Source organism: Sus scrofa, chromosome 16, assembly GCF_054392235.1.
Source record: "Sus scrofa isolate SSC_HxYL_T2T_F1_AM1 chromosome 16, Sscrofa_HxYL_maternal_Yorkshire_Landrace_v2.0, whole genome shotgun sequence".
NCBI classification, from domain to species: Eukaryota; Metazoa; Chordata; class Mammalia; order Artiodactyla; family Suidae; genus Sus; species Sus scrofa.
In genome coordinates this window covers 47,259,454-47,282,275 of record NC_139398.1, presented here as the reverse complement: position 1 = coordinate 47,282,275, position 22,822 = coordinate 47,259,454, and the positions used below count along the sequence as shown (strand labels likewise).

The following is a 22,822-nucleotide window of genomic DNA, read 5'->3' as shown; positions in this document are numbered from 1 at the left end:
CAAAAATGAATGGAGTTAAACTTTAACAACCCATATAGCAAATTAACTAGTTTTGTTACCTAGAAAACATTTCAAAACTAGCTTGAATCAAAGGATTGCTTATGGAATTGAATTGCTTCAAATTAGGTATTTTATCATTGTTTTATTGAGAAATGTTATGGCTGTGGCAAAGTTTGATAACATCTGCATTAAATGTTTCAAGCCGATACTAACTGAACCAGAGAAATTGGCCTTCAGTCACCCATTCATTTGAGTGTCTGCATGGACTCAGAATCATTTTCTGAGGAAAAAAATCTTGGTCTGTCTTATGGGCAATTCCTAATCCTAAAATCATAATATAAAAGAGAATGACCTTCCATTAGGCTGTATGCAGACCTGTTTGCTTAATTTTCCTAAGCAGACACAGCTTTAGGCCAGCTTGTCTGACCATTAAAGCATATAGGTCTGCAGTTACAACAAGGATGACAAACAGCACTGATTATTTACCTTGTTCTGAGCAAAGTTCTGAGTGCTTTCCACATACTATCACTTCTAATCTTGTCCACACTTTTTTTGTGGTAGATAGTATTTCTATCCCCATTTTATAAATGTGAAAGCTCAGGCATCAAGAACATAATTAATTGCCTAACGCTTGTGTGAAGATAATTAAGCTGCCAAAGGCATCTGCTCTACTCCTGAAGCCCACTGCTGTGGGTTCTGTAGAATCTGAAGACCACTGCTGTGGATCCTGTAGTCATATTCGTTTCTGCTGAGCCACAATGGGCACTCCAAGAAAAATTTCTCCTAAAGGAGTAATTTCTGTACTTCTGATAAATTATTTTTTATTTTTATTATGTGGACCCTGAGCTTTATGATCGTATTTCTCTCTTTGTATATTTAGAAAACTCAAAGCCCAATTTGTATCTCACCTCTGGCATACACACAGGAACATAATTATGTGTTCTTTAGCCTGCCCTTGTTTTCTCTTTGCCTGGTTTCTTTCCTTGTGATCTTGTTTTACTATATGTCTCTGAAAACCCAGCTAAAATCTTTTTTTTTTTTTTTGGATTGAGTTAAAGGGAGGCCAGGAGTTACACTGACTGAGGATGAGTCTGGCTCTATCTCTTACAGACTGGGTTTTGAGAAAGTAAACATGTCAAGGTTCAGTTAGCTTTCTAATCTAGAAAGTAGGAATAATATAGTACTTACCCCATAAGTGAGTAGACAGAAGGAAATGAAAAAATGTGTAGAGAGCACTGAACACTGTCCATTGTCACTGTTTAGTATGTGTTAGTGATGGTGATGAGGGTGACGCTATTAATGACGATGATGATGATAGAAGACAGATAGAAATAAAGAAGCACCATAGACCAGCGCTAAAGAATGGAAGCCTACTACCGCTACCCACCAGCTCTCACCCTGGCCTTCTTCACCTTAGCCCACAAAGGTCCACAAAAAATGTATCTGCATACACAGGTGCATGCACACACAGCCCCACAGCCACTAACATGTGCACACATTTACTGCACAGGTTTTCAGGGTAAGGACAGCACTCCTATTTGTACTGACCTGGAATGTAGAGCACTATGAGATTTGAGAACGCAACAAACATCAAACTCGACCATTCAGCGCCCCCCCGAAACTCCCTTTCCTACATTTGTCAGTGCACATATATCTCTATTTTTCCTCTAACATGAGCATATGGCATATGTACGAGCAACACTGTGGTCTTGTACTCAGATACTCATACTCCTTTTAAAATCCGCTAATGTTTAGATTTCCAAACAGCACACTCCTTCTACTCCATGCTCCCTGGAGGCTATTTAGAGTGAAGTCTCAAACCGAAGCTGCCTATAAACAAACCAAAGGGACACTTCAGTTAGCCTTTTGCCTCCAGAGAGATTTTGGTTCTTTGATAGAAACATCTCACTAGCAAACCAAACAGTGCCAGTACACAGCCTTAGCTAAGCTACAGCTCAGTGGGGAGTTAAGCTGCTGCAGGGATGAAGGACCTGTAATTAAGAACACAAAGGCCAGTTGGATGGACAAAAGCAAAGGAGCACAGGTTTCATCTCACGAGTTCCTTTCCTACTTTAAACACTGCTTCTCAGCAGGTCTGAGTTTTCTCCTTTCAACTCCCCGTGGCTTTTCTTGCTTCCTTGGCTGGGACATTCAGAGGGCGCCTGTGTGAAAGAGGGGGCATGATCATTAAGACAAAGCTCCAAAGAGCACAGAGTTGTGTTTGCACAAGGCTGCACATGCTAGAATTAGAAGGCAAGCAGCAATTTCCTCTGAAAGCAGCCACAGGGCTCTCTGAAGGTCTTTTTCATGGTCTCCATGGTTACCAGAAGATTTTTTTTTCTTTTTTTTTTTTTTTTCTGCCAAAGTGCCAGCAGCTCTGCCTCTTTTCATTGCTCTTGACTGCAGCCAGAAGGAAGAAGAAAATCACTTCTTTGGAGTCCTTTTCTCTAGTTTCTAGGTGATACATTCTAACCTGCCATGGATATTTCACTGCGGCATACTCTCCCCTCCAGGCAGCCTCAGGGACAGGGAAGTGGATGGATGGCTTGGTACCCTTTTTCCAACCCATCTCTGGGCAGAACCAACTCCAGGGCTGTGAGCCTAAGGGGCAAGCCAGAGAACCTCAAGGAGACGGCCCTCCCCAAGAGACATGTAATTGATCTCTCTCTGGCCTACTGATCCCCTAATGGCAAGCAGGGACCCCAAAATATAAAGGGTAGGAGCTTTTTAAAAAATTAATCATTATACAGAACTGATTATAGTACCCAAGTCCATTCTAAGTGCTTTTATGCATTGACTCATTTAAAGTTACAACGAATCTTTAAGAAGTAGATGTTGTTATTATCTTTATTTTACGGATGAGAAAATGGCACCAAGAGTCTCATAACCTGCCCAAGGTCACTGGCAAATTGGTGAGGAAGCAGGGGCTCTAATGGAGGCAGCCTGGCCCTAGCCTCTGTGTTTGCTCACTCACCACGCTGCCTGTCTGGGAAATCTCCTGCTGGGGGCCTGTGCCTGCTGCCCTGGCAGCTGGGATGAGGGGACCTTATCCCACTGCCTGGAGATCTGAGAGGAGGAGGGTTTGAGCTGGTGCTAATAGGAGATTGGGCTGGGAAGTATGGGAGAAGTACAACTGGGCCGCCTTAGCACAAAACAGGAGCTCTGAGAAAACAAAACTAAGAGGTCTGCACATCTACTGGTGATTAAGACAGATGTGGGACAAGTATCTTGCAGATCACCTCTGAACCACAGAACAGTATAGAAGCACCAGGTTGGAAACCAAACACCTGGTTTCTAGTCCAAGCTGGACCACCAAGGCAATGTGTGATGGCCTTGGCAGGCAATGGAGTATATCGGGTCACTTGCTCTCATGAGCAAGAGAGCAAGAGAGAGAATACTAAGCTGTGATTTTTTTTTTTTTTTTTTTCCCCACTTAGGGCCATACCAATATGGAAGTTCCCAGGCTAGGGGTCGAATTGGAGCTACAGCTGCTGGCCACAGCCACAGCCACAGCAGCACAGGATCTGAGGGACGTCTGCAACCTACACCACAGCTCACAGCAACACCAGATCCTTACCCCACTGAGCGAGGCCAGGGATCAAACCTGCAACCTCATGGTTCCTAGTCGGATTCTTTTCCACTGCACCACAACTCCTATCTGCGAATTTTTAACCAGCTTTGAAGATCAATAAGTCTTAGAGACTTAGGAATCAAATGAAGGCAAGCAGTATAGATTGGTACATATCACTCAAGGTGGGATAGAAAAGACATGAAATAGCAAAAGAGGTAACTAAAAAAATTTAAAGGAAGACTATTTAAAATTAACCAACAAGAGATGGTGACAATCCCCCCTCACCCCCCAGCAAAATCAGGAAAATGGTCCACCCCTAGACCACAAGGCAAAAGGAAGGAAGCTGGTAATGGAACCTGCCAAAAGGTGGGCAATAGGTAGTCGTGGCTGTAGCGGTAGGAGGGGGGGCTACCTGGCAGGAGCCAAGGCCTTTAGTAGAGGAAAAAAGTCATTGTGAGAAAAGGAAGTGGCTTATCCCTCCTGCAGGTTCTCCCGCTGGCCAAACTCAATGGAATGTCAGAGGGCAGGGAAGCTGGATGATGAAGTTGCTGGAGGTCAGCCTTCAGAGCAAGATATTGCAGGGCAGAGAATGGACTTGAGAGGCAAATAGAGAAACATCTAGCACAGGGCTCACCCTGTGACCTGGGGAGGCTGATCCCAGTTCTCGTCTGGTTACAGCTAACTCCCCACCCCTCACCCCACCCCCCCGCCCCGCCACCCCCGTGGAGCAGTTACGGAAGATCCTAACTGGGTACAGATGACCTCAGTGTGCTCAGGGTTAGCTGAGGATAACTAGATTGGACCACAACTGACCTCTCACTCCCTCCCACTCTCCCTCCCACAGTACTTCAGACCAAATGTTCCTTGGACATTAGACAATGGCCATTAATGAGGTGGGGGAGGGGATGTCAGGAGAAGATGAGAGCAGAGAGGAGAAAAAGAGAAGGAAAGAGAGAAAGAAGATAGCTACCAGTTACTCTTTCCACATAAAGCAGCTATAAGGGAAAAAACAGTGTTAACAAAAATGCAATTATTTGTAGCATCTTCCTACCTAATAGAGGAATTCTAGAATTCAGGATAAAAGAGGTGTTCTGTTTGCAGTCATAGCTGCTGTGCTTTTAAAATTTGTGTACTAGGAGCTTTACACTTGTTATGTTGTTTAACCCTCACCACCATCACTGGTGTCATCCTTGTTACTGGAGTGAAGATACAGAAGCTCAGAGAAGTCATTCAGTTGTGAGGCCAGAATTAAATCACAGCATTATCCTGGCTCCCCAAATGACAGTGGCAAGACCAGATTTAAATCTTAGGCTGGGGAGTTCGTGGCTCAGCAGAAATGAATCTGACTTCTAACCATGAGGACGCAGGTTCAATCCCTGGCCCCGCTTAGCGGGTTAAGAATCTCGCATTGCCATGAGCTGTGGTGTAGATCACAGATGTGGCTCAGATCTGGTGTTGCTGTGGCCATGGTGTAGACTGGCAGCTACAGCTCCAATTGGACCTCTAGCCTGGGAACCTCTATATGCCTCTGGTGCAGCCCTAAAAAGACAAAAAAAAAAAAAAAAAAAATCTTAGGCTGGTTAGATCACCTCCACTGAAGAAGTCCATCCTCCAAGTTCTCCTTGTAACACAGTATGATCAGCCCCTCTCTCTTTTCTTCCATTATGGGTAGCAATTTAATATTTAGGACCTTAGATGTCATCTAAGCTGAGAGACAATGGAAATATGATTTGGGAGGAGGCTAAACAATTTCATTTTTCAAATAATTCTTCCACAATAATTTCTGAATTCCCTTCATTGTCCCTGTAGATAATCTTTTTTCATCTTGGTAAGTATAATTAGTTTTCTGGGGCAACCATAACAAAATATCACAGGCTGAGTGGCTTAAACAAACTATTTTTTCTTGGTTCTGAAGGCTGGAAGTCCAACATCAAGGTGCCAGTAGGGTTGGTTTCTTCTGAGGCTCTCTCCTTGGCTTACAGATGGCCATCCTCTTGCTGCCTCTTCACATGCTGTTCACCGCAAGAGCATGTCTCTGATGTTGCTGCTCTGTGTCCTCTCTCTCACTCTTTCTCTTTTTTGACTGCACCCACAGCATGCGGAAGTCTCAGGCCAGGGATTAAACCCATGCCACAGCAGCCACCCGAGCCACAGATGCTTAACGTGCTGTGCCACAAGGGAACTCCCTGTAATCTCTCTTTTTTTTTTTTTTTTTTTTTTTTTTTTTGTCTTTTTAGGGCTGCACCCACAGCATAGGGAGGTTCTCAGGCTAGGGGTCGAATCAGAGCTACAGGTGCCAGCCTACACCACAGCCACAGCAACTCAGGATGCAAGCCTTGACTGCTACATACACCAACGCCAGATCCTTAACCCACTGAGCAAGGCCGGAGATCGAACATGAGTCCTCATGGATGCCAGTCAGATTCATTTCCGATGAGCCACAACAGGAACTCTTATAATCGCCTCTTCTTAGGAAAACACCAGTCAAATTGAATTAGAGCCTACCCTAATCCTTCATTTTAACTTAATTTCCTTTTTAAAGGTTCTGTCTACAAATATAATCACATTCTGAGGCACACAGGGGCTAGAACTTCAACATACAAATTTGAGGGGATACATCTGCCTATAACAATGTGTTTCCATTGATTAATTCATTTAGCGCCTTTCTTGGTGGTTCCTAAATCTGACTGTTTACCAGAATTTCCTGAACAGCTTATTTAAACTGTAGAAATTGGACTTCTCTCCAGACCTCTTGAGTCAGAAACCCTGAATATAGAGCCCAGGTATTTGTGGTTTTTAAAAAAAAAATCTCCCCGGGGTATTCTGAGGTGGAGCCAGGGTTAAAACTTCTGGGTTAAGTATTCTAGAAGTAACACTTACTGTGTTCCAGATATGCTTTAAATGCCACATGCATATTAACTCCTTTAATCTTCATACTGAGCTATAAGGTAGGAACTTTGTATTATTCCTCTTTTACAAATGAGGACACATAGGCACAGAAGTTAAGTTCCTTGCCTGCAGTCACAGAGTTGGTCAGCGATAGGGATGGGATGTGAACCCAGGCAGTCCAGCTCCTGTGTCTGGGCTCCTGACCACTACACTCAACTGCTTCTCTCTCACAGATGGTGTGTTGACCTCAGTCAACCAACTATGCGACCCAAGTGGAATAAGAACTGGAAGCTGAGAATCACTGACAACTGTTCCACACTGATTCCTGTCATTGCATGCTTAGATATTTGTATGTTTTTGAAAGAATCAGCAACGTTGTAAAGGCTGACTGCATCCTGGTATAACTTAACACATTTAGAAATCATGACACACATACCTAGTGGTGAAGCAATATGAAAGCACTCTGTAAGTTTATATAAAATGAATAAAGAGTAAGCCCTGGAGGACCTTGCTTCTTAGAGTGAACACAAAGAGATTCAAGTCTGGTGAACAAGATAAGCCTGAGGATTCACTCTCTCCGATCCCTTTGGCCCCTCCAGGAGCACTAAGTGGGAAAAGAGACAGAAGCCTTCCTCCCACACGCCTTCTTGTGTCTTTTTACCTTTCATGCTGGCTTCTTTTCCATGGTTTTTCCCTTAGTAAATGCAAAGGGCTGTGTTGATTCAGAGGCCTTCAACAGACTGTATTTCTAGTTGTATTCTCATACAGATTCTGTTCTTTTGAGCTACTTCTCCTGTTTTTCTTTACAGGCTCCTAACAGTCTTGGTACAACAGTCAAATCTCAGTGAGATTAATCACCAGGACAATGAGGTAAGCCTGCCCTCTCAAGGAACAGTTGGCCATTGTGCGTGTTAGGATGGGAAGAAGGGCTTTTCTGAACTATGGAGCTTCCTCTCACAAGATGGAATGGAGCAGTTTTGTGTTCCTACCCTGAGAGGGAAGCCTGTGTCTCCACAATTATTCCTCAGGCAGAAATTTATCCCACTGTGGGTGTGGGGAGCTTTTAATAGAGAAGGATTTATTGCATTAAGTACTTAAGCATTTATCATACCACTGAAATTTTGTAATTTCCCTTTGGACATTGAGAAATAGATATTGCTCTTTCCTGTCTTCTCGAGAACTAGAAACTTCATTGGCTGCCGATGCTCTCTCTCTGAGTGAAAGATGGTAGATAGATAATAATTCTAGGCTCCCTAATCCAGAAACCGCATTATTAATGCCAGTGGTCACAACTGATGTTTCCCTTGTGTTGCAAGGCAATCCTGCACAAGGCTTCCAAGAAGGCAGCGGAGTACTCTCAACAAAGTTCCTGAAGGAGGGTGGATCAGATCAGGCAGGACTGCCCAGAGTAGCTCAGGATCTTGTATCTACTTAACTCTAAAAACCAGGTCTGGGAGTTCCCATTACGGCTCAGTGGTTAACGAATCCGACTAAGAACCATGAGGTTGCAGGTTCAATCCCTGGCCTTGCTCAGTGGGTTGGGGATCTGGCATTTCCATGAGCTGTGGTGTAGGTTGCAGACGTGGCTGGAATCCCATGTTGCTGTGGCTCTGGCGTAGGCCAGTGGCTACAGCTCTGATTCGACCCCTAGCCTGGGAACCTCCATATGCTGTGGGTGTGGCCCTAAAAAGCAAAAAGACAAAAAAAGAAAAAGAAAAGAAAAAAAGAAAAAAAAAAAGCAGGTCTGATTTTCATTAGCCAGCCTGATTTCTTTAATAAGCTTTTTTAAAACTGATATAAATACCTGGTTTATAATGGAATTTTTTATAAATGTAAGCTTGGTTTGGCTGCACTTCACAAAGAATGTCTGGTTACGTTAAGAAAGTCTGATAGCACTGAAAACGCATATGCCCCAAGATAACACTGCTTTCAAGGAGGCCAGCTGGCCACAGATAAGACCAGAGGAGACCCCCGAACTGAGGCTGGGCCTCCCACTCCAACTTTGTCCTGTCCCTCTTCTTTCTTCTTCTTTTTTAGTCTTTTTAGGGCCTCACCCTCGGCATGTAGGCATATGGAGGTTCCCAGGCTAGGAGTCGAATCGGAGCTGCAGCTTCTGGCCTACGCCACAACAATGCAGGATCCAAGCCGTGTCTGCAACCAACACCAACGGGAACTCCCTCCCTCTTCTTTCTTGAGTCTCCTGATCAAAGGCTTCTTTCCCACTAACTTGACACTAATGACCACGCCAAAAAGCCCCTACTTCCCAGCCTAGACCTGATATTGGACTTCTTCCACTCCCATGTCTTCAGTGGTTTAAAGCAGAACCCCAGATGAGAGAGTATCGCAGTTTTAAACTTCTGCTTTAAAAATGAGAACCAGAGATGAGAAGGCACACTCGAATCACTCAATGGTGTGAAAGCAGGGAGCTTGAGGGCTCACAGTTTATGTCAATTAATCATGAACTTCTAGACTTTGGGCAACTTGCCAACCACTTCTTCCATTCCCAACTACTACTCTCATCACCCACAGTGAGACTAATTAGAAAGAGAGCAAATTCAGTTATTCACACCCTAAATTCCTCTTATAGACATCCAACTTTGTCCACCCCTCAGTGGAGCTGAACAGCCCCTATCAAAATGACAGTTCTCTATTTTTCCCTCCCCTGGGAGGCCCCTGGCTGGTGGAGACAAGGAAAGTAGACAAAGATCTTTCTAATAGTGGTTATTGTAACACTTTTCAGATAAAATATGGTAAATATTGAAAAAGTCAGAGTTTCCATCACGGCTCAGTGGTTAATGAACCCAACTAGTATCCATGAGGATGCAGATTAGATCCCTGGCCTTGTTCAGTGGGTTAAGGATGGGGCATTGCTGTGAGCTGTGGTGTAGGTCACAGCCGTGGCTCAGATATGGCATTGCTGTGGCTGTGATGTAGGCTGACAGCCACAGCTCCAATTCGACCCCTAGCCTGGGAACCTCCATATGCTGCCCTAAAAAAACAAAAAGATTAAAAAAAAAAAAAAAAGAAAGAAAGAAAAAGTCTCTAGTTATTCTCATGCAAAGCAAACTCCCAGAGAAGATGCCTCCTGCTCTTATACCAGCCTTCTGACCTGTTGGCTTTTTTGAGCAGGGACCTCACAAAGAACACATCCCCCCCAGTGTTGAAGCTTCCTCTTTGCACTGTGTCACAGAATGTCTGAAATCCATTTGAAGCCAACTACTGAGGCTTGCCTGTGTTTTTCATTTATATATATACATATATATATAATTTTTATTTTTTTTTTTTGCTAGTGTGAGCCACTCCATATGTATTTGCAAGGGCCAGTTTGCTCTTTGCCATTGGGAAATAAGGACAGTTCTGAAATGGAAAGAACACAGCCCAGGCTTTCTTTTTCACTTTTTACCTTGGTGGAGTTCCTGCCTTTGGGTTTCTCAATTTCCTGAATAAGCAATTGCCTGCTGTCCACCTCCCTCAATCATTTTTCTAGTGAGTTCCAAACACAATGTTATATATGAGGGGGTAACATAAAGCACACACATCCCCTACATCATCAGCTAAATAACAGGAAGCAGAAAATAGCAAAGGCAAAAGAAATGAGAGAAAAGGTAAGCTAGTGCTTACAAAGCATTATGGTTTCCTAATGACAAGAAGAAAATACAAGATAGGGGAATTCCATCATGGCTCAGCAGAAATGAATTCCTTGGTATCCATGAGGACACAAGTTCGATCCCTGGCCTCACTCAGGGGGTTAAGGATCTGGCATTGCCGTGAGGCTGGCGGCTACATCTCTGATTCGACCCCTAGCCTGGGAACTTCCATATGCCATGGGTATGGCACTTAAACAAAAGAGAGAGAGAGCAGGATATAAGCCCTATGTTGCTTGAATAAAATTATTTTCCAAGAATAACTGTAGGACTCCCAAGCCTATGATGATAATGCTTAAAGATTATATTAAACTTAAAAGATAAAACCGAAACTAAAGAATGAAGAGAGGGAAAGAGGAAGAAAAAAATCTGTTTCTGAAGCCACTCTATAATTACTCACATAAAACAAAGCATGGTATGTATCACTTTATATCACCTTAGAGGCTGTCGTGATCTGAGGTCGGTCACTTAAAATAATATTTTACATTATTAGTTTTTATTTGTATTGAGCAAGGCCAGAGTATTTCTATTTTCAGGTTTTGTTCATTTGTTTGTTTGTTTGTCTGTTTTTGCTTTTTAGGACCATACCTGCAGCCTTTGGAAGTTCCCAGGCTAAGGGCTGAATCAGAGCTGCAGTTGCTGGCGTATGCCACAGCCACAGCAATGTGGGATCCGAGCCACATCTGTGACCTACACCACACCTCACGGCAATGCCATATCCTTAACCCACTGAACAAGGCCAGGGATTGAACCCACCTCCTCAGGGATACTAGTTGTGTTCATAACCTGTGGAGCCACAACAGGAACTCCTACTTTTAGATTGTTAAGGTACCAACATACTGTTCTCTACAGTGGCTGCACCATTTACATTCCCACCAACAGTGTACAAGGACTTCGTATTTTTATTTTTGATATGTATTTCTGGTTGTCCTTCAAAGTGATTGTATCAATTTATTGCTCCACCCACAGTGTAAAAGGGTGCTTATCACTGTTTTCCTATTACTGTATTTTCTTTTTATTATTTTAATTTGCATTTCTCTAATAGCCAGTGAGATCCAGCATAATTTCATAGTTACAACGGTCATTTTAGATCTTCTGTGACTTGCTTATTCAGGTCCTTTGTCCATACATCTATTGGGTTACTTGTAATTTTCTATAGATCCATGGAAGTTTGTTTTATATTCTTAACATCTTAACATTAATCCTTTGTCTGCTGTTGGATTGCAAATATTTTTTCACAGTTTGAATTTGTTCTTTTTTTTCTTTTGGCCACAAACACAGCATGTGGAAATTCCCAGGCTAGGGATTGAACCCATGCCAAGCAGAAACCCAGGCTGCTGCAGCAACAACTCCAGATCCTTAATCCACTGTGCCACAAGGAAACTCCCCGTTCCTTAGTTAGAACTGTTTGTGGTTCTTTCCTGTACAGGAAGTTTCAAATAAGATATAATAAAAATGATCACTCACATCCATTGCAACTTTTGCTTTTGGTATCTTTTTAAAGAAGTCTTTCCCTAACCCAGGGACATAATTACATTATGCTAAAATTTCTTTTAGTTTGTTAAAAGATTTTTTTTTTAATGTGTAGTTCCTTTTCTGAACTCTTTGTTCTCATTCCAATGATCTGTTTGTTTTAACTGTTTCATTAACCATGCTCCTTAGTTATAAAGTGACTTGTTTAGAAACTATCCACACTGCAGAGTTTAACACTGTGGGAAAGGCCAGATGGATCTAATTGTCCTTTGAGCGTTTGTTCTTCCGGACCTGGGGGGAATCACTGACAAAGAGAGAGCCTTGTCTGTTGCAGCTACAGAGAGTTAAGTTGCTAAACTCCTGGAATCTAACCTCTCCTGCTCTCATTTTCACTTTGACAGGAAGAGCGCCCCATCAAGAGGGGCTATGAACTGTTGGCATCTGGGTTAGGACTTTAAATTCATTTACTCAGAAAAGCATTCTTATGTGCCATATTTAGGATGGATTGTTGATCCTATATTAAATGTACATTTTGATATAAGTAGACTTTTGTGTGTGGTCTGACAATCCAAACTTCATCACAACAGCACTCTCAGGAAATAAATCCAGGTTGCGAAAACAGATGTGAGCCTTTGGGTATAATTCTTAGTCCTGAAATCCTCTTACAACATTCCTAAGATATAAGCACAGGCAGAGGTCGTGCCTTATAAAGGCAAAATCAATAGAAAATGGTCCCTGACTCTAGAAATCCTTTTACTTCAGAGTTGGAAAATGGTAAAATAATAAACTTTTTAAAATGTTAATGTACCAGAATTTTTATCCAAAAAGGAACACCTTAGCAAATGGAGTAGAGTCACTATGGCTTAGGATCTCTCACTTCCCTCTCTCCCCTCAACCTCTTCTCCTCGTAAGATTCTAGAGGCAGACCATGTATTTTTTACTTCTGTGTCCCTAGAATCTAGTTCAGTAACTTGCACATAGTAGAGTCCTCCAAAAAATATATATTTGGATAAATAGATAATTAAATTACTAAACTGAAGGAAAAAAATCATGATTTGATTGTATTGGCCCTTTCTCTCTTTCTCTGTTTTGTTAGTCCAACTAGATACCCATTTTATTTACCAGACTTAATTCCAAGTGACCTTTGATTATTTCCAAAATCTGCTCTCGAAAAAATAAAATTTTGTATCATTTGAGATCTTCAAAAATGTACCGTAGACACTAGGGTAGGTGTTCTTGCCAATTTTCCTGACCTGGACACATCTGGTGTGGTGGGGAAGCCAATGGATCCCTTCTCAGAAAAATATTTGAGATTACATAAAACAAAATACATAGGATTACAAAAAACTAATTATATTGAAGAACAGATATTAAAATATGTTAAAAATAAATTTGCAATAGTATATCCAAGATTTTTTTATTAATGTGCCACAAATCTATATGATGTATAATTGTAAGGATTTTTTTCCAAATAAATTGAAGAAAATGGCTCTCATTACTGCACTTCTAACCATCTAGGTTTTTTAGAATCTTTTAAAGTATATCATTTATTCCAGTTCTTTTGTTCACCAAAGACCCTCTATAACTTTGGTGAGGGGGAGTCACAAAAGTAATAATATGTGAATGTTAAAATGTCAATCAGAGCCAAACTGACTTCTGTGAAATTCTAGATCCTTCAGATGATCTAAAATTGTTTTGCTGATCTCTTAGCAACATGCTAAAATTCTGTCCCCCAATGCACCAAGATGAGGGACGAACCAGGCACCCAGCCACATCACACACTTCTCTCCCTGTGCCTTTCAGTGTCTGCAAGAGCTGATCTAAAAGTGCAGTTCTGAAGCATGAGAACTGCTAAGCACTGAATCAAATTTCTGATTCATAAAACATGAAAGTTACTGTGGTTTGGGAACAACAGAAAAAGTTCTGAGAAGCTGATAGGACTTGAAAGCCTTTAACTAAAATGTCAGTGGCCCAGGCTCAAGGCATATTACTCATCTGTACAAGTAAGAACTGTTCCAAAGCAACCCAACAGTTATCACACACAGTAAGTCCTGTCCTATCAGCAATTTTGAAATGGATCCTAAATCAACCAAAACTTAGCATTTCCCTTCAAAACATTCTAGAGAGCTGTGCTCTTAAATGAATGTAAGTTACTCTCCACTCGTTGAGCCAGTACTCTTGGTTTTTCAAAAAAGTGGAATTCTGCTGTCACTAGGGCCATCCGGGTGTTTGTTGGCACCGTGTCTTCAGGTGACTCCTAGATTTGCATCCCTAAGATTTTTTGAAGGCCCAGTTGAGTCTTCAATGACTCATTGAGGAGTGTCACAGTTTGGACACAAGTGGCTGGCTTGCATTCGATCGGCTCTGGTAGTTTATACTCCCCTGGATCCAAGAGAGCTTAGATAACCTGCAAGTCATTAATTAATTCTTCCTATGACAATTTCTTGAACACCTACTCTGTGCTTGGGTATACCACAGTGAATAGGGCACAACCTCTGCCTTTAAGTGCATCACAGCTTAATCTTAATCCCTGTCACGGTTTAGTGTGATGCCAATTGTCAAACCTGAAATCTGCCCCTTAAACAGCCACCAGAGTCTTAACCTAACACAACTCCCATGTGTTAGCTGTGTTAACAGAAGCTGAAGGAAGGAGGAGGCAGTTGTAGAAAAAAGTTCCTAAGCAAGTTATGTTGTGCAATACAAAGAGTTGTACTTGAGCTGATTTTGAAAGTTTTGGTTTTCATATTACTAATGCTAAGAGGATGTATTTTTATTTCTCATTAGCCCAGTTGAAAAAAAAAATAGCAACAGGAAATTTCTCTTCACTTGAATGAATGTTTGCAACCTGTTTATATTGTAATATAAATATACAATGTATTTATGTTATCTATTATTATTTAGTGAAGTAATAAAGCAATTCAAGTCTTGATTTGGGGCCACTCAGAGGATCAATAGTTATTCATTACACTGACCCCAAATTTCAGGGTAGGAGAGGAGGGGGATGAAAAACTTACAAAAATAAGTATTTGCCAGCTGTGCTTTTAGAAGCAGCCTAAAGGCGATGCCAAATGAAACAAATAATAATGCAGACTGGCAACCATTATGCTCCTGAGAACCACCATTCTAAAAAGTGAGAAGACCCTGAAGCCAGCTAAAATCACAAAGAAAAAATTTTCCAGTATCTGAGCTCATTTCAGAAAAGAAAGTCTGCTTGTGTGATGTGTGGAAAGAGCATTTTCCTCCAGAGTTGCAGAAACCTGGATTCAAATCCCAACTTTGCCATATATCTAGCTAGTGGCCTTAGAGGAATTATTTAACCTGTGTTTCAGTTTCCTCACCTGTAATATGGGCCTAAAAATGTTTATCCCTTAGGATTCTTTTGATGATTCAATGAAATAACATATATAAAGCTCTTCACACCAAGTATGTCTACAAAAAACCGTAACCTTACTCACCTCCCTTTACTAAATTATGCAGGAGCTGGTTTTTTGGTTTTCTTTTTGTTTTTCATTTGTTTGTTTGTTTGTTTGTTTGGCAGGGTAGTAGGGAGGGGTGGTTGTTGTTTTAAGGGACTAACTCTTGAAACCTAGAAACTGTGTTTAGGAGACAAGAATTTACAGTGCATAATCACAGTTTAACTCACAACCGCATTTTCACACTGCATTCTCACATCACTAAATCACTATGTCTGCGTGCAGTGATTGTCATCTACCTCATTAGGAGCACCCACCATGAATTCTAACAAGTTTCAATTGAGGAGTTGGTAACAATGACCATTTTAGACAAGTTCATTTTCTGTAAAGAAGTCACGTTCTGTCTTTCTTGTATGATTTTAAAAAGCAAAGCTGAATTTTACCAAAGGAAAAAAATTCAATCAAGAACAGTAAGAATAAAAATAAAACTTTTATTTATTTAATTTTTTTTTTTTTTGGTTTTTTCAGGCCGTACCTGCAGCATATGGAGGTTCCCAGGCTAGGGGTCCAATCAGAGCTACAGCGGCTGGCCTACCCCACAGACACAGCAACCCAGGATCCAAGCCGCATCTGCAACCTACACCACAGCTCACGGCAATGCCAGATCCTTAACCCACTGAGCAAGGCCAGGGATCAAACCCACATTCTCATGGACCCTAGTCAGGTTCATTAACCACTGAGCCATGAAGGGAACTCCTATTTATTTATTTATTTGTTTGTTTAAAATTTTTTTAAAAAGGAGTTCCCATTGTGGCTCAGCAAAAGTGAACCCAACTAAGATCCATGAGGATGCAGATTAAATCCCTGGCCCCACTCAGTGGGTTAAGAATTTGGCTTTGCCTAGAGTTGCTGCAGTGAAGGTCAAAGGCTCAGCCCAGATCTGACTTTGCTATGGCCATGGTCCAGGCTGGCAGCTGCAGCTTCAATTCAGCCCCTAGCCTGGGAACTTCCATATGCTGTACCTGCAGCCCTAAAAAAAAAAAAAAAAGAAAGAAAGAAATAGTAAGAAAAGAAGTCATTCATTCATTGAATAAGCATTTACTATTTACTTAGCATCTACATTGTGCCTGGCACTGTTCCAGGCTCCAGGGATTTGGACAGGGAGACAAGGACCCTACCTTCATAAAGTTTACACTCCAGTGACTTCAAAATAGTTTCTAATTTAATTATGGACATTGGTGGCACCTCATGATGAAGCCAATGATTCTGAAACAGATAGGACTCAGCATTGGGAAAGAGGTAATCCATGCACAATAAAACGAATCTGGTTAGCTGGAATCCAGATTTCTAATTCCAATGGGCCAAATTAAAAATGAAGAGGGCCCATCAAAATGCATTGAGCTAACATGAATCCCAAGTAAATAGTCAGCTGTTGGAGTAAGAAGTTCTACTACTTTTAGATCAACACTCTTTTTCCATGTGCAACCAATTTCTTAAAACATCTTTAAGAGTATCTAGAGGCTCAGTGTTATATGGCACTTGAAACTCGAAACTTGAAAGTAATGTAATGATTTGGGATATGGAACTGGTCAAGGGGATTTAACATTCTAATGTCACTGCCCCACAAACCTGAAACCCTAGATTCAGTTTTGTGCTCACTCACAGACTTGTGAACTTCCTTAGAGCTCAACTTCCTCTTCCATATAGTGGGAAGGGCAATGACACCTGTCAGAGTTGACTAACTACTATAGCAAACAAGTCAAAATCTCAGTGGCCTACCACAAGAAAAGATTTTTCTGGCTTGTTTCACAGTCCAGTGCTGGTTGATAAGGTCACCCTGTTCTACCTCATCCATCAGAGTCCTGGGCTTTTTAACCACTTGATTCTAGCACCTCCCTGAGCCTTGTCTTCAACATTCAGCTGTCAGGTGAAGAAAGAGAAAATGTATGGATGACTACAGAGGTTCTGTTTTCTAGGCAGGCCTTGGAGGGGTGGCAGCTTCCATCCTTCTCTCACCTCCATTCACACTGAAATAGTCAGGACTCAGTCTCATGGCCACACTGATCTGCTGGGAGGCTGGGAAATGCAGACTGACTATGTGGAGCAAACAGTTTGCTGAGCACGTAGCAGACTTCACCACAATGCTTAATCCAGAAGGCTGTTTGGAGGGTTGAGATAATATACATAAGACCTCATAAAGCTCTCTGGATCAATACATAGTAACTCTGGAATAATTTTTTCTTTTTTTTTTTTTTTTTGCTTTTTAGGGCCACACCCCTGGCATATGGAGGTTCCCAGGCTAGGGGTCCAATCGGAGCTACAGCTGCCAACCTACAGCACAGCCACAGTAACATGGGATCCGAGCTGTGTCTGTGACCTACACCACAGCTCACGGCAATGCCAGACCCTTAACCCACTGAGTGAGGCCAGGTTTCGAAGCCCAAACCTCATGGTTCCTAGTCGGATTCGTTTCCTCTGCACCACAATGGGAACTCCGTGAATAATTTTAGCTCTGAACTCCTAGCTAGGCTGAGGCCCATCTCACCACTTAGCTCATCCTGGATAATAGCAAAAGGCCAAGGTAATGATCCTCTATCTTTGTGTTACCTGCAGAGATGACTTCAGAAAGAGAAAGTGCTCCATGTCCTTTACTCCGTTTACCAGACATCTTAATCTAGAGTCATTTTAAATATATTTCATGTAACTGAGAGTTATAGGCAAGGACAAGAGGCTATCTTTTCATATCTTCCCAAATAATACTGCTTCTCTTTGGCAAATGTTTCCTGGCAAAAGCCTGTTTTATTATTAAATCAGGCCTAAAGAGTATGACCTTAAGCTCTAAAAGAATGTGGGATTCACCAGGTGGACTCATCCAGATCTGTTCTCCAAGCTGCCACAGAGTGATTTCTAAACAGTGTAAATCAGATCATGTCAACATCTGCTTAAAATCCCTCACTGTCTTTCTATTGACTCTAAAATACAATCCAAATGCCTTATACAGGATATCCCCAGCCCACACTCCCAGAATCGCACTGCTGTCCTCTCCAACTGCATTTCACGTGGCTCTCCTCCTCTGCCTATTCTTTCTTTCTTTCTTTCTTTCTTTCTTTCTTTCTTTCTTTTTTCTTTCTTTCTTCCTTTCTTTCTTCCTTTCTTTCTTTCAATAGCTATTTATCTAGTCTCAGTTCTAGTCACTGGGGATACTGCAGTAAAACAGATAGTGCCCCGGCCTTGGTGGTGGGAGATGGCAACCTAGCATGATCATCACAAAGCAGAAGCTCAATAAATACCTGTTGAATGAATGGCTCAAGGGGTAAATGAACTGACAGATGGCAACCAACATTTCTGGTGACAACAGCAGGCCTGAGGAGAAAGTATGTGCTCTATTTTTCTTCCTGATAGCCTATTCTCATCCCTGCCCCTCTGATTGTGGTTTTGTAGGGAATGACACCACTCCACTGGGCAGCTTTCCACAACCGGCCTCAACATACCCAAATGCTGCTGAAGAAGGGGGCAGACCCCACCCTTGTGGATAAAGACTTTAAGACAGCTCTCCACTGGGCAGTCCAGGTGAGACGTCAGCCAATGCACTTGTCTCAGGTATAAATAGTATAAAGCAATGTTAACAATTCTGAGGGTGTCAGACCTGAAAGATGGAATGATCAAAGGTGCAGTCCCAGCGTTGATATGGACTTTATATACATGACAGAGCACTGCCCTCCTCCCTCCATTCATGTCCAGAGGGGCAACAGCAAACCTGTCACTTGGAAGGATGAGGTTACATCAGTTGCTGAGGAGAAATCCTTCCAAGGTAAAGAGGGGGAGGAGTTAAAGAATAACAGGCAGAGCCCCCCTTGGCTGTTACACACATACACACACACATACACACACCCCTCTCTCACTCCTTCTCCATCTCAGTGCTTCTACTGGTTCACAGTGTAACAGGATAGACCTTCAAAGAATTACTAGGAAAATCCCTTCAAAGTCTTTGGACTATGACTCTCTTCTTCCTTCCAAATCTTCCAAAGCAGAGTAATTCCAGGTGACCTTGACATTGTTCAACTCTGAACAATGAAAATCGTGGCTCATGACACTACCTCACTATCCCAAAAGGAGATCTGTATCAGTACACTTGACCAGAGAAATCAGAACTCTACTATCCAAAGAGGGGGGATCTGGGGCTAAAATGAGAGAATGGCCAGAGCTAACATTCATTGAAGTGTTTTCTAGGGAAATCACTCAAAAGGAATGATTAAGAGTTATCTCGGGAGTTCCCCTCGTGGCACAGTGGTTAACGAATCCGACTAGGAACCATGAGGTTGCGGGTTCGGTCCCTGCCCTTGCTCAGTGGGTTAACGATCCGGCGTTGCCGTGAGCTGTGGTGTAGGTTGCAGACGCGGCTCGGACCCCACGTTGCTGTGGCTCTGGCATAGGCTGGCAGCTACAGCTCCAATTCAACCCCTAGCCTGGGAACCTCCACATGCCGCGGGAGCGGCCCAAGAAATAGCAAAAAGACAAAAAAAAAAAAAAAAAAAAAAAAAAAAGAGTTATCTCTTCTGTCCTTCAGAGGCAAGTGATACCACGCATCCCTTCAGCAAACTCACCAGCCCATTCTATCTTTTGGTGCCTACATACACATCCCCGCTGGCTATCTCCATCAGCCCAGTAAGGGCACCCTTGCTGAACTGCTGCGCACATCCCTGTGATTCTGCACGCCCTAACAGTGGTTTCACTCAGGTGTCTTTATGTGCCACACGTGGCAGAGAAGGGCACCTGGCACTTTCAGGGTTGACATGTGTGCCCGGGGTAAGGGGAGAACAGAGTGATTTGGAAACTACTCTGTTTTTGTTCCTCCAAACTTGGCTACAGTTACTCTGGCAAAACTGTGAAGTGAACAAAGCTTGTTTTGTCATCCCCACCTGCCCTCAGCACTCTCCTACTACATACTTTCAGTATCTAATCACTTGCCCTGCCTCCTCGTGCCAGTCCCTCCCCAGAGCCAAGTCCTCTGGCTGGCCAGGGATCACCATTGTAGCCGTGGCCCAGTGCAACCTAACTGGGCAACCAAGAGGTATCCTGCATGTGTTTGCTCTCAGCTGAGGTGAGAGTGGTATCAGACTCAAGCATTTTCTGTATACTCACTCTCATCACCCCCGTTTTCTGATTCCGTAGATCTGGGATGAGGTTCATGCATGTACATTTCGAAAAGTCTCCCCAGCTCAGTCTGACCGACACGCCTTCTCTGGTTCCCCTTCCTACATCGCACCCCCAATTTAGAGCTGCTGCTCAGGATGTGACCTTTGCAGTGCTTATAAAACAGTAGATTCCCAGATGCCGCTCCAGACCTTCTGAGTTGGGCTTTACGTGGATGGGAATCCCTGTTTTTGTCCTCTACGAGGCAATTTGGAGAAAATCAAAAGAAAAATGTGCTCAACTCAGAAGATCTGAGTTTGCATTAACAGATCTGGATTTGTTCTGGGAAAAGTCACCTACACCTGCTTGGCTTCACTTCCAGTGTTTTTTTTTGTTTTGTTTTGTTTTGTTTTGTTTTTTTGGCTTTTTGTCCTTTTTAGGGCTGCACCCATGGCATATGGATGTTCACAGGCTAGGGATTTAATCGGCGCTACAGCTGCCAGCCACAGCCACAGCCACAGCCACAGCGACGCCAGATTTGAGCCATGTCTGCAACCTACACCACAACTCAACGCCGGATCCTTAACCCACTGAGTGAAGCCAGGGATCAAACCCGCAACCTCATGGTTCCTAGTCAGATTCGTTTCTGCTGTGCCACAATGGGAACTCTTTTTTTGTTGTTGTTACTTCCAGTGTATCTTTGGAGCATGAGTGAAACCACGCACATGGCAGTTCTATGTAATATTCTCTGTGATTTAAGAGATTATTGTTTTTATTAAGGTTCCTAGTCTCCTCCATGAAAGCTTAGCTGTCATACCCACATCTTTATATTCTTTTTCTCTAATAAATTAGCAGCTTTCAACCTGCTACATAGGTTTCAGTCCTGTCTGTACATTAGAATCATCTGAAGAGCTTTTAAACAATATAGATACGCAGGCCCCACACCCTTAGATTTTTCAGTAATTTATTCTGGGTTGGAGCCCAAGTGTCAGTATTTAAATTTTAAAGTTTCCCCTTTCTCCAGTAGACTGTAATGTCCAGCTGGGGTTGAAAACCACTGCGATAAATGAATTCCTATTAATGCGTGCTAAAATCTTAGCATCTCCTGCCTAAGATATTTGCATTTTGACCATGATTTTGTAAAATTACCATAATGCCTTACATTTATATACTCAATAGCTTAATAAATCTTTCGTGAGCATTTGGTTTTTTTTTTTTTTTTTTTTGGTCTTTTTGTCTTTTTTGTTGTTGTTGCTATTTCTTGGGCCGCTCCCGCGGCATATGGAGGTTCCCAGGCTAGGGGTTGAATTGGAGCTGTAGCCACCGGCCTACACCAGAGCCACAGCAACGCGGGATCCGAGCCGTGTCTGCAACCTACACCACAGCTCACGGCAATGCCGGATCATTAACCCACTGAGCAAGGGCAGGGACCGAACCCGCAACTTCATGGTTCCTAGTCGGATTCGTTAACCACTGCGCCACGACGGGAACTCCTTTCGTGAGCATTTGTATCTGTATCTGGCATTTAGAGTAAAAAGATGAACAAGACAGGTCCCTTCTAGGACTCTTAGAATTGTAAGAAACATTGCATGTGTGTGTATGTGAGAGTATGTTAGCATACATTTTTCTGAGGTTCCTTCAGCTCTTTAATGAGGATCTGTAACTACCCTCCAAAGGTTAAGAATCACACCCTGGAGGAAGTCTCCCTGTGGTTAAGCCTTCAAATTCAGAAGTGGTGTGTTCTGCCCTCTACTCTGCAGGGAAGACTGAGGGTAATTCCAAATGTCAGGTAAAGCAAGATTCCGCTTGCCTCCTTAGCCTTCGTAATTTACAGCATAGGGCCAGTATTGTGCTCCTTTCAAAGTTTTCCCCACATGAATGAGTCTATTTCCCGTTGTCATCTATTCCTTTCACTGAACTTCCTGCTTTTCTCTTGGACTGTGTGAGACCACATTAAAGCTATAGCACTTTGAACTAATAGTCTCTGTATTACACCCAGTTACCCAAAGCAATAAAGATTTGAAACATTGGGTGCACAACGTTAACCAAGTTTGGCTTCTACCCCCATTTCTCAGGTTCCCTGGTGGCTGATGGTGCCCTCCTGCGGGTCTCTTGCCCTCAGTCCCCTCCCCCATCTGCCCGGGAGACCCCACTGCTTGGCTCTCCATGTGCTAACACTGAGCACAGCCCTGTCCCTGCCCACATCCAGTCTCCTTTGATGGACTCTCTGTCCCTTCGGGGAATGTTCTTCCCTGTCTGTGATGACACTAGCTTGTCAGAAGTCTACACAGGTATCACTCAGCCTCATCTCCATCCCATGCCTCAACCCTGTGGAAGTGTAGTCACTAATCTTTTTCTCAGTCACTTTTCCCCAAAAAGCCCTTTGTTTCCTATGGCTCCATCTCTCGTTCTACTCAGCATGTTCTCAGATCAATAAAGGCAGCTCTGACCTCTCTCTTGAACTGTAGACTCACATTTCTAGCCCCACCAGCACCTTCCCAAAGTTTCCCACAGACGTCAAACTCAACATGTCCAAACTGAATCCATGGTCTCTCCTTCCCATTACATTCCCAGCCTCCCAGTAGCCCAAGCCAAAGGCCTCTAGGCGGTCCACAGACACCCCTTCCTTACTCATCCTTCATGTCCAGTTGCTTAACAAGGTCACTCAATTCTACCTCCTCAAGTCTCACCTTTCTGTC

General features: G+C 42.8%; 1 protein-coding gene across 8 annotated transcripts in view; it reads left to right on the top strand.

The window, feature by feature from the left end:
* ANKRD55 (ankyrin repeat domain 55) overlaps nucleotides 1-22,822 on the top strand; it is a 164,092-nt gene that overhangs the window by 42,305 nt on the left and 98,965 nt on the right. For 7 of the 8 annotated variants that reach the window (XR_014831343.1, XR_014831344.1, XR_014831345.1 and 4 more), the window contains 2 exons: nucleotides 7,270-7,330; nucleotides 18,432-18,560. Coding sequence is in view for 4 of the 8 variants with exons in the window: in XM_021076740.2 (XP_020932399.2) it covers nucleotides 7,270-7,330; nucleotides 18,432-18,560 (190 nt within the window). In the remaining 4 variants the exon portion in view is untranslated. Of the gene's footprint in view, nucleotides 1-7,269; nucleotides 7,331-18,431; nucleotides 18,561-21,799; nucleotides 21,913-22,822 lie in introns of all 8 variants that reach the window. The other variant, XR_014831346.1, reaches the window with a different exon arrangement.